This window comes from Neovison vison, chromosome 1, assembly GCF_020171115.1.
Source record: "Neovison vison isolate M4711 chromosome 1, ASM_NN_V1, whole genome shotgun sequence".
NCBI classification, from domain to species: Eukaryota; Metazoa; Chordata; class Mammalia; order Carnivora; family Mustelidae; genus Neogale; species Neogale vison.
Window position 1 is genome coordinate 99894014 of NC_058091.1, and position 16219 is coordinate 99910232.

General features: G+C 39.4%; 1 protein-coding gene across 2 annotated transcripts in view; it reads left to right on the forward strand.

Moving 5' to 3' along the window:
• The window catches only part of LRRC1 (leucine rich repeat containing 1), a 128273-nt gene extending 112327 nt beyond the window's left edge, over positions 1-15946 (forward strand). For both annotated transcript variants that reach the window (XM_044252998.1, XM_044253009.1), the window contains exons 11-14: positions 3959-4074; positions 10748-10920; positions 12174-12310; positions 14170-15946. In XM_044252998.1, coding sequence (XP_044108933.1) covers positions 3959-4074; positions 10748-10920; positions 12174-12310; positions 14170-14328 — 585 coding nt within the window. In that variant the 3' untranslated portion in view covers positions 14329-15946. The remainder of the gene's footprint in view (positions 1-3958; positions 4075-10747; positions 10921-12173; positions 12311-14169) is intronic.
• The last annotated feature ends 273 nt before the right edge of the window (positions 15947-16219 follow it).

The following is a 16219-nucleotide window of genomic DNA, read 5'->3' on the forward strand; positions in this document are numbered from 1 at the left end:
ATGATGACTAGTACAGGCTTTCTCTTTGGATCACTGACTGATTATTTCCTCTTGAATAATGTCACCTCCAGGCAATTAACATGTAGTGCAGCTGACCCAACTAGGTGTTTGCTCAATGACCGGATGGGTTACATCAGGTCCAAACAGTGAAGGAAGGTATCATCTGGAATTAAGATATACAAACCAGCAAAACAAAGATTCTCAGCTACATTCTGTAGTTCTCCAAGTCCAACCCCTTGTATTCTGGGAAGGTACTATTATGTGGTTTTAGGAAGTACAAAAATATCAGCTTCCTACATAGATGGTAATAAGTTATTTAAATAGTGACTCTGCTTCCCAGAATTTCTAAATGATATAGGCATTTTATTCTGACGATCACTAAGGACCTGGTAAACTACCTCCTGGACCTGAGAGAGAAAGCAGAAACACACATGAGCCATATGTATCCTACAGTACTGAGATCACACCGGTGCTTCACTAGCAGTCAAGTCTCAATGTATTTATCTCTAGTATTTAACATAGTGACATTTTGTCATTTTGTCACTGTGATGCCTTGCAAGGGAGAGATTTTTAAGAAGGTCAGGGATGTTCTGGGAGGAACTCATCAACCTCAGCACACTTCCAACAACACAGCAGACACACAAGTGTTGACTGACCCCGTTCTTTGGATCCAGGACTTTGATTTCTTGAAAAGACAAAAACCATCATATTGGTTTGCCAGCCACATTTACTAGACCAGGTTCTATGATAGGTGCTAAATTGTGTTTGTGGTTTCATTTAATTGAATCCTGATTGTTACTTTTGGTTAAAGTAACATAGTCAAACACACAAAACACAGGATTGAGCCTCAGGTCCAGCCCAGGTCTGTGTGATCCCAGAGTATCCATTCCAGGGCTCCATGTTCCCCTCTGATGTCTATGAAAACTGTACCTTTTGAATTATGGTTTTTACTGCTTAATAGTCTTTTCTCAAAGCCAAAGGCTTCTGCCATCCCTTCCTGGATGATTTGGGAAAAGGTCTCTGTTTGTGTACTGTTTTGCCTGGGACAGCGCGTGCATCTGAGGGTGATGAAGGCGTCCCGGCACACTGGCAATAACACTCTCTCTTTGTGGGCATTGTTTCATTGTTTTCTGAAACCCTTCAACAATGGAGATCAGGAGGTCACTCTGCCTGCTGTGACAACCCAGAGTGCCTAGCAGGCTCTTGAATACAATTGTTTGCCACTCCTTGAGGTCTCAAATGGATTTGAGATTACAATGGGAAAAGAAAAAGAAAAAATAAATAAATGAGATGTAAACACAGTAGATAGTTCACACACCCCACTGGGAATTCACATTATCCCCCTCCCAGAGTCTTAAGAGGTATTTACTTGTTCAGAACTTTTATTGCTTCAACAGCTATTAGAGCCCTCTCTGACCCATTTTAATGAGTTAATTTTTTAATAGGTAGTATATGTACATGATACAGATTGAAAATGTTCACATGCTATAGTATTAGGGCCCCGAATAGATATCCCACAGGTGGCTGGAGCAGTGGACAGCTTCATGACAAAGTGCCCACAATTATGATGCAATCTCAGTTCTGTACGCGCTCCAGTAGTTTATTTTGCCATTGTGAGGGATGTCTATGTGCATAACTGCTTTGTCTCCCTGGAGTACAGATAAATCTTATTGTGTTAAAGCCAGGCCAGGATGATAAGGTTAAGGTGAGGTCCAGCCTCAGCCCCATGCTGACTTGGAAGACCTCCCACATGGCACACAGACCCACCTCTGAACCCAGAGCCAGTGCATGGGGAGCAGGGTCACAGGGGATTCCCTCCATGAGGAACTTGGGGATTTCTTCCCATGAATAGATCTTTGTTGGGATCATCTCAGTTTATCAGAGAAAGTCTAATCATATCTATCCTCTATCTTCATTCAGAGCTTAGATTCCTTCCCTAATATTCCTGGGCATCTGAGTAAAACTAATGATTCCCTTCCTCAAGAGGGAAGAATGCCAAGCCCCTTAAAGATCTTACTGATCTTTTTCAGGGCACGATATTGGGGCCCTGCATTTATAAAACCTAAGAGAGCCCTCTCTAATGATTCTTAAAAGAAAAGAGTTTTGTGGTTTTCATTTCTACACATAGAAGGAGATATTAACTTCAAATAGCAGCCTTTTACTAGTAAGTAAATAAACATAAGCATATAAACATACCTAAATGAGAAAAGTTGAGGGGTGGGTAGGATGGGTACTGTACTTACCAAGTACTGTGGTTATATGGACATGTGCAAGTTAACTCAGTGAAACAATCTGTCAGAGGGTTTGTATAGACCATAACTGCAAATGAAACACAGAACAGTATATCAGTGTGGACTGTGGGGTTTGGGGAAGACTCGATGGTGTAGAGGATGTTTAGCTACTTCTGGACAGTTGATAAGATTTAGAAGGACAGAAAAAGCATTTCTATGAGACACAGTGGAATCAAAATGTTATGTTTTAGAGGGTAGTGAATGCACCAGTTGATGGGATGGGAAATGTGAACACTGAGAGATCATGGAGACAATCTAAAAGCCTTTCTACATATCTGGGTGTAACCCATTTTAGACAAATGTTAGTTCATGTTTTCTTCCATGTTATTTTTCTTTTACATCCATTATGGTTAAATACTGTGTTTAAATACATGATCTCAAGTCTTTATATTAACTCTTAGGGGAAGACATAGTAAGATTGTTCATGAAGGTAATTATGTAGCAATTTTATAAATATGCATTCTGCTTTTTTAAGATATATACATGTATTAAACATATGTATACATAGAAAAGGGTATAAGATGTACTCAGATATAATTGAAGATGCAAGTCTTCTGCCTCTCCTCAAGTGGGAAGCTGTGGAGTATTTTTCCATGTGTCAGAGAGACATCAATAGGTTCCTTCATGAGCCTTTGCTTGCAATCGCTCTGGGTCAGGATAGTGAGTACAGGAAGAATGTAGTACTGTATGGAGTCCTGCAGAATGTTGTGTCTGAGATTGAGTTATTTTTCCACCCCTTTGGGTCAGCTTTCCTGACCGTAGAAACACTAGCCAGTTTGCTCAAGAGACTGATTCAGTTCTTTTGTGCTTATGTTCTTTTTTTGAAAACCAGGCTCATACAAAGCTCAATTATCTTTGAATCGCTGACTTTAAAAATAAATAAAAAAATAGTAATCAAATTTGTTGTGGATGTAGATATTGATGTTTCTACAAGCATTAAATTTACCAGATTAATATGTGTATTTACCACATTCAGGTCTTGCTAAAATATTGTTGATTTTGTGAAAGGGAAAGGAATAACGTATTTACTAAATTAAGCTGTGAGTGACCAAAAGTAGTTAAAAGATGTATAATAGAAAATTAATGTACTGTATTGTCTATCCAGTATCCTTTTTTTCCTCCTTTTTTCTTTTTTTGTTTTGTTTTGTTTTTTTGTTTTTTGAAATGAACTGGGACACTGGGAACACTGGATTTAATATAATGGGCAGGTCTTCGAAGGGGTGTGTATGTATCATTGTTGGCCTTATTTTTGAAACTTAGAATTCTTAATATACCAAATAATATTTACTGAATATTACCTATATTACCAAATAATATTTGTCTGGACCTGGGTAACTTAGTTAACATATTTTAAAAATACAGTTGCATTAGATAGCAACGGAAAATGACTTGCTTTTCAGAATGAGATTTTTTTGAACTATACTATTTTCTTGATTTAATTTAGAACATATACATTTAATGCATTGCCAAGATTTTTATGAACTTACTGGACTACTTAGTGTTTTGTATGATTTAAATTAATCATAGTTGGTCTCAGTGAAGCTTAAAATCATGTGGTATCATTTTATGTGTCCTTTTCATGCCATTTGACAAACAAGATACTCCAGTCCCACCACCATCTTTCACAAAAAACCTGGAAAAAAGATATATTTTCTTTCTCATTGTAGATTGGAGGGTGCTGCAGCCTCACTGTATTCTGTGTGCGTGACAACAGACTAACTCGGATACCTTCAGAGGTGTCGCAGGCCACAGAGCTTCATGTCCTGGATGTGGCAGGGAACAGGTAAGCATGTTCTGGTTTGCTTTTTTTGAGAAAAAGAACCAAATGTTCATTCACCCCAACCTTTGTCATGTGTCTTTGCCATCTTGCCTTTGCTCCATCTTATAGAATATGTACCAATTAGTTGAATGACCTAGGACCCAGAAAATTATTCATCTGAAAGCAGAAGTGATGACTCAGGGATGACCTGAGTGGGAGGCACTTTGACATTTAAGTAGACTCTTCTGTAGAAATGCTTCCCAGAACAGCAGTACAGTGATGTAAGGGAAACAGTGCTGCCTGAGAACTGGAATACTTAGGTTTTACCTTAACTTTATAGTTTTTGTAAGTCATCGTGCGCCTCTGGGTTTCCTTATCTGAAGAATGAGCTTGAATGAGTTTGAACTGTATTTTAACCAGGGATCTTGATACACTCTGCTGGTGATTCTGAACCCCCTGAAATTGTAAACAAAATTGTATTTGGGGACACATTTCTGGCCAAAGGATCCCTGGCTAATGTCAGAATCACCAAGTGGTCATAATCAAAGTGAAGAGCTACCCAACTTGTATTCCCCAAGGTCACAGCAGTACCATTTTTCAAATTCTGCTTGAGAGGTCATGGTAGACCACTTCCTGGTTTTGGAATATGCCTTCTGTTCACCTGTGTAGAATATAGATTTGTTTCAGCCAGTCTGAACTAACTTTGTCACCTCAGATTGCATGTGCCCTTTCTTTCCCCCGAGCCTAGCCCAGCTACTCCTTCTGCCTGAGACCCCCTTCTCTGATTCCCACTGCTGTTTTCATTTTCTCCAGGGAGCCTTCTTTGTATGGAGCCTGCTTCTTTGAATTACCCCTAACATAGGACTCACAGCACCATATGATAATTGCCAGCCTATGCGTGTGTGAATGTCTAAACCTAAAGTTGTATGACGTCAGATGTGGTATCTGTGCCACTGTGCCTTTTATCCCTGCACAGTGTCTGGTACATGATAGAACCTGGTAAATATTTGTCACCCAAATGAAAAGGTTAAAAATGTTAGTTTTGTAGAGTGAATAGGTGGCCACTGCGAAATGCCTTGTATCACAGGCTGCATCACCAAAGGAATTTAAAAAATGCTTTCGAGTGTTACATAGTTAGTTAGGAGAAAAAGTGCCCAGCCAGGGGAAAATGATCAATGATTTTAAATGAGAGATAGCAACAGCAGTCGGAAGAGTGTTTGAGGGATTGTGTGCTAAGTGCTGTTTAACTGGTCACTTAGGCAGACACAAGCCACCATTTCTCATTCTGGCCAATGGATTGTAGGTTGTGGTGCTAATAAATAGCAGGACTCAGTGAACCTTAGGGGGGGCCCACCATTTTCAAGTGAAGGCTTTTAGGACATCTTGATAGATTCTTAAACCACTGACTGGTTACTAGAAACTCAGGGTTAATTTGAGTTGAGTGTTAATTTTCTGCTGAATGGAGTCTCGCATGCAACATAAAGCTTGGGAAGGACTGTTCTTTCCTAATCTCCAGCAGTAGAAACTCAGTAACTCCCAAACTTCCCAGACTCTTGCCACACCTCTGAGCATGAAATTGCATCCTTAATTCCTGAGCAGAAGATGGCTCTGATGCCTGAAAACTGTTTTTCACATGAGTGAAGGCTCTAATCTCTAGTTCTCAGAAGGGAAAGTTAAATTTTTATTATGCTTGGGCTAGGGTGGAGAAAACCCCATTAAAAAGTAGAGTTACATAGCTGTCATCTGAGTCAGTTTAATGTGTCACATGTATATACAGATTCATAACCAAATTTTAAACCTATTAAAATATTTAATTACTACTTACTTAAAGTATTAGTATAGAAACTAATAAAAAAAGGCTACAATGTCAGCTTTTTAGCTTACAGAAATGTTACACCATGGGAAATCCTACCACATACAGCAGAAGTTTTGCCTCTTCTCTCAAGCATATAAAAATAGCAAAGAAAACAGACAGACTATATGTTAGTTTCCACAAATTTTCTTTGACAAATTTGATGGGGTAACTATAAAATGCCACTTGGAAACCAAATATCAAATCTTTTGGTACAGTAACAGAGAAGATGTCTTTTGTCATCAGCTACCCATGGACATGGAATCCATTTCCTTAATTCTTACTCTTTCCCATAGGACTATCCCCTTACACAATCTCTAGTATTTGAGAATCTTTGAGGAAGAGTAATACCAAATACTAGAAACGGTGGCTGTCAATGGGGAAATAGTTTGTACCTTTGCATTCTATAATCCCAAAAATTAAATTTAAAAATATTAAAACATATTACTTCACAGCTGTTAGAGTGGATGTTATTAAAAAAAAAAAACCAAAACAACAACAACAACAAAAAACACAAGATAACAGCATTAACAAGGATGTGGAGACAAGGGAACCTTTGTTCCCTGCTGCTGGTGGGCATGTAAATTGGTGTAGCCATTAGAGAAAACAGTATGGAGGTTCCTCAAAAAATTAAAAATTTAACTATCATATGCTGTAGCAAGCCCACTTCTGGCATATAGCAAAATGAAAGGAAAACAGGATATTGAAAAGAGATCTGTGCTCCCTTGTTCACAGTAGCCAAGATATGGAAACAACCTAAACAACATCAGCAGATAAACAGATAAAGAAGATGTGGTATCATACATATAATGGAATATTATTTGGCCATAAGAAAGAAGAAAATCATTATTTATGACAATATAGATAGACCTTGAGGGCATTATGCTAAGTGAAATAAGTCACACAAAAAAAGACAATCATGTATGATCTTACATATGAAATCTAAAAAAGCCAAACTCCTAGAAATAGAGAGTAGAATGATGGTCACCATGGACTAAGAGTAGGGGAGGTAGGGAGGTATTGATCAGTGGGTACAAATTGCCAGTTACAAGATGAATAAGTTCTGGGGACCTAATGTATAATAGCATGGTGACTATACTTAATACTGCCTTATATCCTTGAAATTTGCTGAGAGAATAGGTCTTTGAATGGGCTCAACACACATACATACGCACACACACACACATGCACGCACATGCATGAAAAGTGGTGATTATGTGACTGGTTGGAGATGTTAACTAACTCCACTGCGGTAGTCAGTTGGAAATATATAAATGTATCAAATCATCTCAGGTGCACCTTAAAATTACACAATGTTACATGGCAATTATAGCTCAGTAAAATAGAGAAAAACTATTAAAAGGCAAAATGCAACATAGCAGTGTACTTGTACTGTGGAATAGTAAGTAGTTAGAAGAGTGAGATAATTTCTCTGTGTAGTAACACAGGATGCCCATGGTACCAAGTAAGAAGAATAGCTATTGGACATAACACAGCATTCTCATTTTTGTTTTTGCTTTTAAAACAACCTATCTATGTATTATAACGAAACATTAATAATAGTTCCCCTAGTGGCAGAGTGGAGGCCTGAGGTTACGGGGGCTTTCCCTTTAGATATTTTGGTACTAGTTAAATTTTCCCACTGATATGTTTTCTCTACATATCTTTAAGCAGTTTTGAAAACTTGCTGAGACCTAAAAATTCTGGTAGGAGGTAAAAGATGAAACATTCACTTGTAAGAAGCATGCAACTATAGGTCAAGTCAGTAGGCCATGTGTAGTTGTTAAGTAAATTTGACAGCACAATTGCTATAGTAGTGCGGAGGTGGAGAAGGTCACCTCAGGTTAGTTGGTCAGGGATTTAACTGGAAATGAGAGACATAGCTCATGGTATGATTACTCGTTTGCTTTAGTCCTTGTACCATGATGTAAATAGTAACCAAAGGCTTTTTATTTTGAGGGAATGTGGTCCTTAATAAAACAGGGAGCTATGAGATGTGTACAAATAGGGCTGTGGTGTCTTGTGTTGAGTCTGCAGTATACAGAAGGTACCAGAGGTATGTGCTCAGTTGGCAGCAGCCATGTTCAAGCTGGCACTCTGATTCTTGACGGGGAAAATGGTGTTCCAGACAAGTCACTAATATTATATGGCTTGGTTGAATATGATTATAAGATCTGTTGTTGTAGAGACTAGTAGTTTATTTTAACTTTTATCATATGATTTGCTATCCTTAGAAGCTGTTACTTATTATTGTTGCTCTGTTTAGCGTTTTATTTATGCCTTTGCTTTAGCACTTAGCTGCAAAGCCAGTTATTCTGAGAAGGTACAGTGACCATATTTGAGTATTTGTGTTTTGTGCGTTTTCAAATCTCAACTGTTTTTTTTCTTTATGCTTTTATGATTAAGAAATCTAGAGATATTGACTGTAAATTTCTTGTGTAAGACCCTGAAACTTCCAAAAGAATCATCCTTTTATTCAATAAAGTGAAAAAGAGTTTAAAGTACTTAAAGCTTTCACAATGTGCTAGGATATTGTTTTAAAAAAATCCCTGTCATCAGATCTGGCAAATACACGTCTGTCTTTAACTTCCTTGCATTTGAGTAAATGTGTGACAGCCTTTAGGCAGAGGCAGGAATAATTTGTTGTAGAAGCATGAGATTTCACTTTCTATCTCACTCAAAGACCCAACATCTCAAAATAGGAAGTGGAGCTGTAAAGGCCTGCTTCCTCACATCCCTTGGGCATCCTTCATGGTATGACCCTGTCACTGAACTCGGTAGATTCTAGGATTTAAAAATATGTATTTCTCACTGTTTGACCCTTATTAGCAAAGTACTAGAGTATACGATACACAGAGACTTCTCAAGGGTACTTTAACATATGCAGGTCTCATGGATGCATTAACTCTAGAACCTAACTCCCATGTAAGGTACAATTCCACTGACTCAGTACTGCACCCAATACATATGCGTGGGATGGGCCAACCTTTGCTGGACTAATTGTTAGAAAAAGAAAATATTTTGTCTTCTCTATAACATATATTGGAAGTATGTTGTAAATGATATTAATTTGTTCTTTGGAAGTTTGTTAATAATGCATTTGTTGTTAACACTCTCCACGTACTCTTTGATATAATTTTTACTTCATTTGTTAAAGTAACAACATTCTGTGCTTACATTTTATTTAGATTAGTTTAATAATATTGGAGTACAACTTCTTTTCATATCCCTACATAGAGTTCGAATTAATTTTCCTTAAGCCTGCCCATTCAGGGTGGCATCTATGTCTGATAATGCAGTATTGATTGATCTCTCAGTAAGTAAGATGTATATGTAGACCTCCCACATGTGTTAAACTGGAGACAGATGTCCAAGTTCATAAAACAGCTCCAGCAATACCTGCTGCCATATGATTTCTTCATGGAGTTCATGGGCCAAGGATTTCTTTAAGAAAATGTGTCTTATCTTGTGGCTCACAGAATGCAGTCAGCTCATTCCTGTCCAGCTTGTAAAGTCACTGCTGAGATTATAATTTAATGCACATGGAGCCATCTTTAGAGTAAAAATACTTGATCAAATACAACCTTAGATTCATTAAACCATAAATTCCTGGTATCTGCAGAGGTTTGGTTGTTTTCATAGTGCATTAGTAGACTTGTATAAGGCATTGGTTTTTACTAAAGCAGTCTTTTCACCCCCAGCCGTTGTTAGCATTTTGAGCCAGATAATTCTTTGATGTGGCGGCTCTCCTAAGCATTATAGGATATTTAGCAATATCCCTGGCCTCTACCTACTAGATGCCAAGAGTACCACCCAGAAATGTCTACAGACATTGCCAGATGGCCCTGAGGCAGAAGCGTCCCTGGTTAAGAACCACCGCACTAAAGTAGTCTTTTGGTGAATACAAATGTATGTGACTCCTGGTGCTGGTTTTTGCTAAATAGAGTTAACTGGGTACAGTCACTTTGTCAGACATGTGTGCAAACATTAATATAGAATTAATCTTTAGATGTCACATTATAGTTTTTTTTTTTTTAAGATTTTATTTATTTATTTGACAGAGAAAGATTACAAGTAGGCAGAGAGGCAGGCAGAGAGAGAGAGGAGGAAGCAGGCTCCCTGCTGAGCAGAGATCCCGATGCGGGACTCGATCCCAGGACACTGAGATCATGACCTGAGCCGAAGGCAGTGGCTCAACCCACTGAGCCACCCAGGCGCCCCCACATTACAGTTTTTAAAGTGCTTTAATACATATGATCTCACTTGAAACTGAAACAATGTGAAGTGGACATTAACTATCCCATAGGAGTCTAGGGAAGTGGAAGTTTCTAGAAACTAGAAGATACAAGCTTAAGATGGATACCTAAAATAATCTCCTTAGACAAAGAAAATGCAGCGTAGGAAGAAAATGTTTTCATCTTTATTATGCCACTTAAACTCTTCAGCACCCCAGGAATCTCCTTCCACTCTTCCTCATTTTTGCCAGGTGCTACTGAAAACAGGTCTTCGTCAGGGAAGCTGTTGCCATTGACTCAGTAAGAACTCCTGCTACTGTGTCCTTCCATGGTCACACTGGCTTTTTTTCTCTTTAAATCGAAACCTCCTAATGTTTTGCCCTGTGGCCAGAGGTGCTGATGAGAGAGAGGACAGCAGAAGCACAGTGACAAACTGAGTGTGCTCACAAAGAGTACACTGAAGGTTTTTATTATAAACACAGTATCTTGTTCCATGTTGAATCCAATCCCAGGAGGTTCTTTGTAATGTTTTTATTTTCTTTCTGTGTTGATAGGAATTGATGTAATTATAAAATCTGAGACCTTGATGTCTTCTTTTGCTTTAAATTAGGCTGTTACATCTGCCTTTATCCCTGACTGCCTTGAAGCTGAAGGCTTTGTGGTTGTCTGACAACCAGTCGCAGCCCCTACTCACATTCCAGACGGACACAGACCACACCACAGGAGAGAAGATTTTGACCTGTGTCTTGCTTCCTCAGCTGCCTTCTGAACCTACTTGCCAAGGTGAAATTAAGAACAATACTCATATGGCTATGAGAATAAGTAGCAGCTAATACCTACCCATAAGACCTCTTACTCCCATGTGCGTCTGTAATTTGTCTAATGTGCCCCTAGAGCCAGCCTGGGTGAGGTCACTGTGGATGTCCTCTGGGAAGGTTCTTTCCTCAGTACCTTCAAAAAAAAAGTACCCCTCACACCTGCTTATCATATCTGAAATTTCTTAAATAGCCTTTTGTATTTGAATTATCGCTAAGACTGAAAACACAAGTACTCTTAAAAAAGTTGACAGAGTCCCTTAAAATCCAAACTGATGGTTTAGAGGATTAGTATTGAACACCACTGACAAACAGGCTTTTTATTTTTTTTTTTTAAAGATTTATTTATTTATTTTACAGAGATAGAGCAGGAGTGGGAGGGGCAAAGGGAGAAGGAGTGGGATCTCAAGCTAACTTCACACTGAGTGTGGAACCTGACTGGCACTTGATCTTACTGCCCTGAAATCATGACCTGAACTGAAATGAGGAGTCAGTGTTTAACCGAATGAGCCACCCAGGTGCCTCCAAACAAAAAGTTTTTAAACCAGTCTGTTATTTTAAGTCATTATATCTTTGTTTTAGAAATTATGTGTGGTTTTAAAAAATATTCACACTAACATGAAATTGCCATTATTGGTTTGATAAAAGAGAACTAGAGTGCACTGGGAGAACAGGAATCCCCTAGGTGGAAAAGCCCCAAAGCAATTTTGCCAATCCCAACCTTGTTAGAGGAGCTTTTAAGCAGAAGTGTTACTAAGGAAAGTACTGTAGTCCAACAAGTACAACTACATCAGTGTCATGAGAAAGGTTTTTTGGTTTTTTGTTTTTTCTTTTTAAGTAGGCTCCATACTCAACATGGAGCCCAACGGGGGGCTTGAACTCAAAACCCTGAGATCAAAACCTGAGCTGAGATCATGAGTTGGATGTTTAACTGACTGAGCCACCCAGGCACCCCCTCACCACAATAAAGTTTTTAAAGTTAGCATATAGAAAAGAACTGTGGAAAAGGAGTCTATAAATTATGATGACATTCTGTGATGATATACTAAACATTAGTTTGGCAGATATTTTATATGATCTCAAATAGAATTATGCAACATTGAAAAAAAAAGGGTAACCCTGTCCTAGATTCTTTTCTTTTTAATTTTTTTGAAATACTACATAGCAGTTACCAGTCACACAAACTCAAGTTCCCAGCTGATGTGGTATTTGTCATGACAGAGAACCTGCCTCGCTGTGGGGCACTGGAGAGCTTGGTGAATGATGTTCCGGATGATGCCTGGAATGAGCGTGCAGTGAACAGAGTCAGTGCAATCCGATTTTTGGAAGATGAGAGAGATGAAGAAGACAATGAAACGGTATGGAAATGGAGGTTGTTGGCCTCCCTGAAAATGCAAAATTTAAAAGCTTTCTAAGACCAATAGTGGCACCTAATAACGATTTCTTTTAATTCCAAATTGTCTGTTCTCTGCTTAGTCTTCAGCATGTAAGAATTTTTTAGAAGACAAAATCAGGTATTTCTAGGTACTGATTTACCAAATGTATATAAAGCAAATGGACCTTTTGGGATTTTTTTCTTGGAATAGCTTATACTCTTGTTCCTTATTTTTGATAGCAACCTTTCTCGCCTCCGGTGAACTGGGAATTTGCTCTGGGTTTTTTCCCCCTTTTTTATTGTTTTTTTTTTTTTTAAGATTTTAATTATTTTTGCAAGAGAGAGAGACAGTGTATAAGCACTAGGAGGGGCAGAGGGAGGAGCAGACTCCTCACTGAGCAAGGAGCCACAGGCGGGACTCAGTGCTGGGACCCTGGGATCATGACCTGAGGCCAAGGCAGATGCTTAACCAACTGAGCCACCCACGTGCCAGGAATTTGTTTTCTGTTTTTGTTGTTCTTGGTGAATGAAGTCTCCTCCCCACCACCATTTAGAGGTGTACAGCAATGACTCCATTCACACTTCAGAGTGCTACTTGGCTTGCCTTCTATGGAGCTGTGCTTCTCTCTGTCCTTTATGTAATTAATCATTCTTCTCTTCACCCTCAAGCGAAGTGCTTGTGATCTTAGTTGGGTTTATTTACAAGTTTTCATTAAAAAAATCAGGAATAGATTTGAAGGTATTACTTAGCCTTACTCTATCCACACTTTAAAAATGTCTATCGGCCAGCTGACATCTTCAGGAGTCTGTGACAACTCTTGAAATATTACTACAGGTTGACTTTGGCTTCTTAAACGCCTTGTGCTAATTGAGATTTTCATAAGCAGAACTAAGAGGGAGTACCTACAGCCCCCAAAGCAAAGGTGGCTTTTAAATGACTGCTGTGGTGTCTGTTATTCCAGCTGTCACCAAATGGGATTTTATGTTTACAGTAATGGAGCACAGAATGGGAATTAGGCACAACAAAGTGACTTCAGCAGAAAGGAGCCCTCAGTGCTTACCTGGTGGTTTGCTGGAGGACGAGGAATTCACCGGTTCCTTCACTGTCTCAGTAGTGCTCTTGACTGTTGTGTCACCGCGCTTTAGGCTCCTCCTCCTGAAACTCCTTGGACAGGCCATTTATAAGACAGAAATGCTGTCTTAGGAGCCAGAGAGCACCTGATAGGTCAAATAAGAGTTTTTTTTTTTTTAAAGATTGTCCCTTCCCGAACACTTCACTCCCAGCACTGTGGCCTTTACTAGAAAAATGTGAACTCTCTTTAGTAAATAAAAATAACACACATAGCAGCCAAGAAAAGAAGCTCTTCTCTCTCTGGCTTCCCTTTTCCTTCCACTCCCATGCCTCCATGTTGAAGGAAGCCAGATCCACTTCAGATAGTTGATAGACCACGGCAATGATTGTAAGTTAGAATTTGTTTACCCCTTTATCTTTTTCTTTCTTCACACCCCACACCAACATCTTAAAAATCTTTGTTTCCTTGCCCTTCATGGAACTTAATTTTTATCTTACACTAATCTTACATTTTACAGAGTATTCTTGTATTCTGAAGGTAACCCTTCTAGGTGGACCAGATAAGGTGCCCGTGACACCTTCATCTCCCTGAACTGCCAGTGAGCAGCTGATAAGCAGCACGCGGGGCTCCCGAGGAGGCGCTTCTGCCCCCTCCGAGCGCCTGCATCCCGAGAAGGGAGGCTTTGTCCCCGAGTGCCCCCACCTTGAAGCTGCCCGTTGAAAGAGTAATGACATAAAACCCACACACTCACTCCCCTGCTTGCTTTCAGAGAACACTTCTGCGGCGAGCCACTCCACACCCAGGGGAGCTAAAGAACATGAAAAAGACAGTGGAGAATTTACGGAATGACATGAATGCTGCTAAAGGACTGGATTCAAACAAAAACGAGGTCAATCACGCCATTGACCGAGTGACCACTTCTGTATAGAACTTCACCTCCGAGTTTTACCTCCCGTGTCTTCCCCTGCTGTTGAGATCCTGTCTCCTCCTCAGGAGCCGCGCGCGTGGCCCTGGGGCTTCACCGGAACGTTGTGCGTGCCCGTCACCGCCCCGGAACGTGTGTGCGTGCACGTCACCGCCCCGGAACGTGTGTGCGTGCACATCACCGCCCTGGAACGTGTGTGCGTGCATGTCACCGCCCCGGAACGTGGGCGCGTGCGCATCACGGCCCCAGAACGTTGGCGCGTGCGCATCACGGTCCAGGTCGCACGCTGGGCTGCTGCTCTCCCCATGGAAGTGCCTTACTCCGGCTCCTCAGCCAGCCAGGGCACCAGTGCGCCCCCGGTATGTCGCCTCTCCCCTGACTTCCAGTCATTTGTCATAAGTAGAATACACTACTGTAAACACCTGATCTTTGTTTCTGTCTTATGTTGGGGTAAGGGAGCGCAGGAAGGGAAATTTTGTTGATCCTCCTCCCTCCCATAAAGTGCTGGGACATTTTGAGCCCAAGTTCTCTTGGACCTACTGATGAGAGATAGTTTTATGTACGGCGCATAATTGATCCTTTTTTAAAAAACTTTTTGGCAGCTCAGATGGTGTAAATTTAAAAATTTTGTATAGGTATTTCGTAACAAAAAATGTGTATTTCTTCTTTGTTATTTTATCTTGGAAACGGTACATATTTTAGCATTTGTGCAGGAAAAACAAAACAAAACAAAACAAAACAGTCCTAAAGTATTTGTTTTCATTTGTACCACCCACTTGTGCCTTACTGTATCCCGAATCATGTCAAACCAATTGTACGCAGGGGCATCGTTGAGCAGTGAGATGAGACTAGGAGTGTGGTACTTTTAAAGCAGTGTTGGATTTTAATCAGTAATCTACCCGGTGGATTTGTTTTTAACCAAAAAGAAGAGTTACCACCAATTTGTAAATTTTATCAGTAGATTTTTTTTAAAAAGAGGAACCAAAGGATTAGACTGCTAATATTTCATGTCTTACACTTTAACTTTTTATGAATGAGTCTTTTGTAATGAGTGCAGCATTTGATTGTACCTGTTGGGAAGGTATATGCCATTTGTAAAATAAAATAGAGCAGAAAAGCACAAAAGGAGAAAACTGGTTCAGAAATTCAGTGGATAAATTAACTATGTACTGCAAAAGAAAGTATGATTTTTATGGAAGAAAGCTTTAAAAGTTTTATATTGGATATAAAACCACAATAAAGCAAAATAACCATATTAGAAATGTTGCTATCTTTGTAAGTGCAATTTAATTTGTAAATAGAGTATAACAAATACTTGCTTCCAGTTTTAATTTTAAATCTGCTAATTTAAGGGGCATGGGGGTATGCTTTGGTATGTTTCTATTGATTTCTTTCCCTTTTTGGGGGGGGGTATAATGTCATAAAAAGGAATGAAAGTACTAGTCACTATGTGGTATCTAGGAAAATCATGATACTGTTGGTTTTTTGTTTTCTCTCCATGAAATAAAATCACCCTGGAATTAACCATACAACTTTTTAAAAGTAATTATCACCTTCTGTGTTCAGATGTAGCTGCGTTTTTTGACGATGTGCTCCCACCCATTAAATATCTAAACTACTAGTGAGTTTTGAGTTAATTGCTTGCCGTTGTGCCGCATAGCACAGACCCCAGAACTGCCTTCCTCTTGCTAATAACTTTGGATCCTGGCTTTCTGGCCAGTTGGACTCTGTAGAAACCTGTTTTCAACCACCCAAATACACCTTTCTATTACTGTTATGCATTAATTTACTGTGTTCACTTTGCTTTTTAAGTTATTTGTATATATGTGTATATTTTAAAATCTATTTATTGAGTTGGAAGTACCATGGCATGGAATTGGTTTTTGGCTAGTCA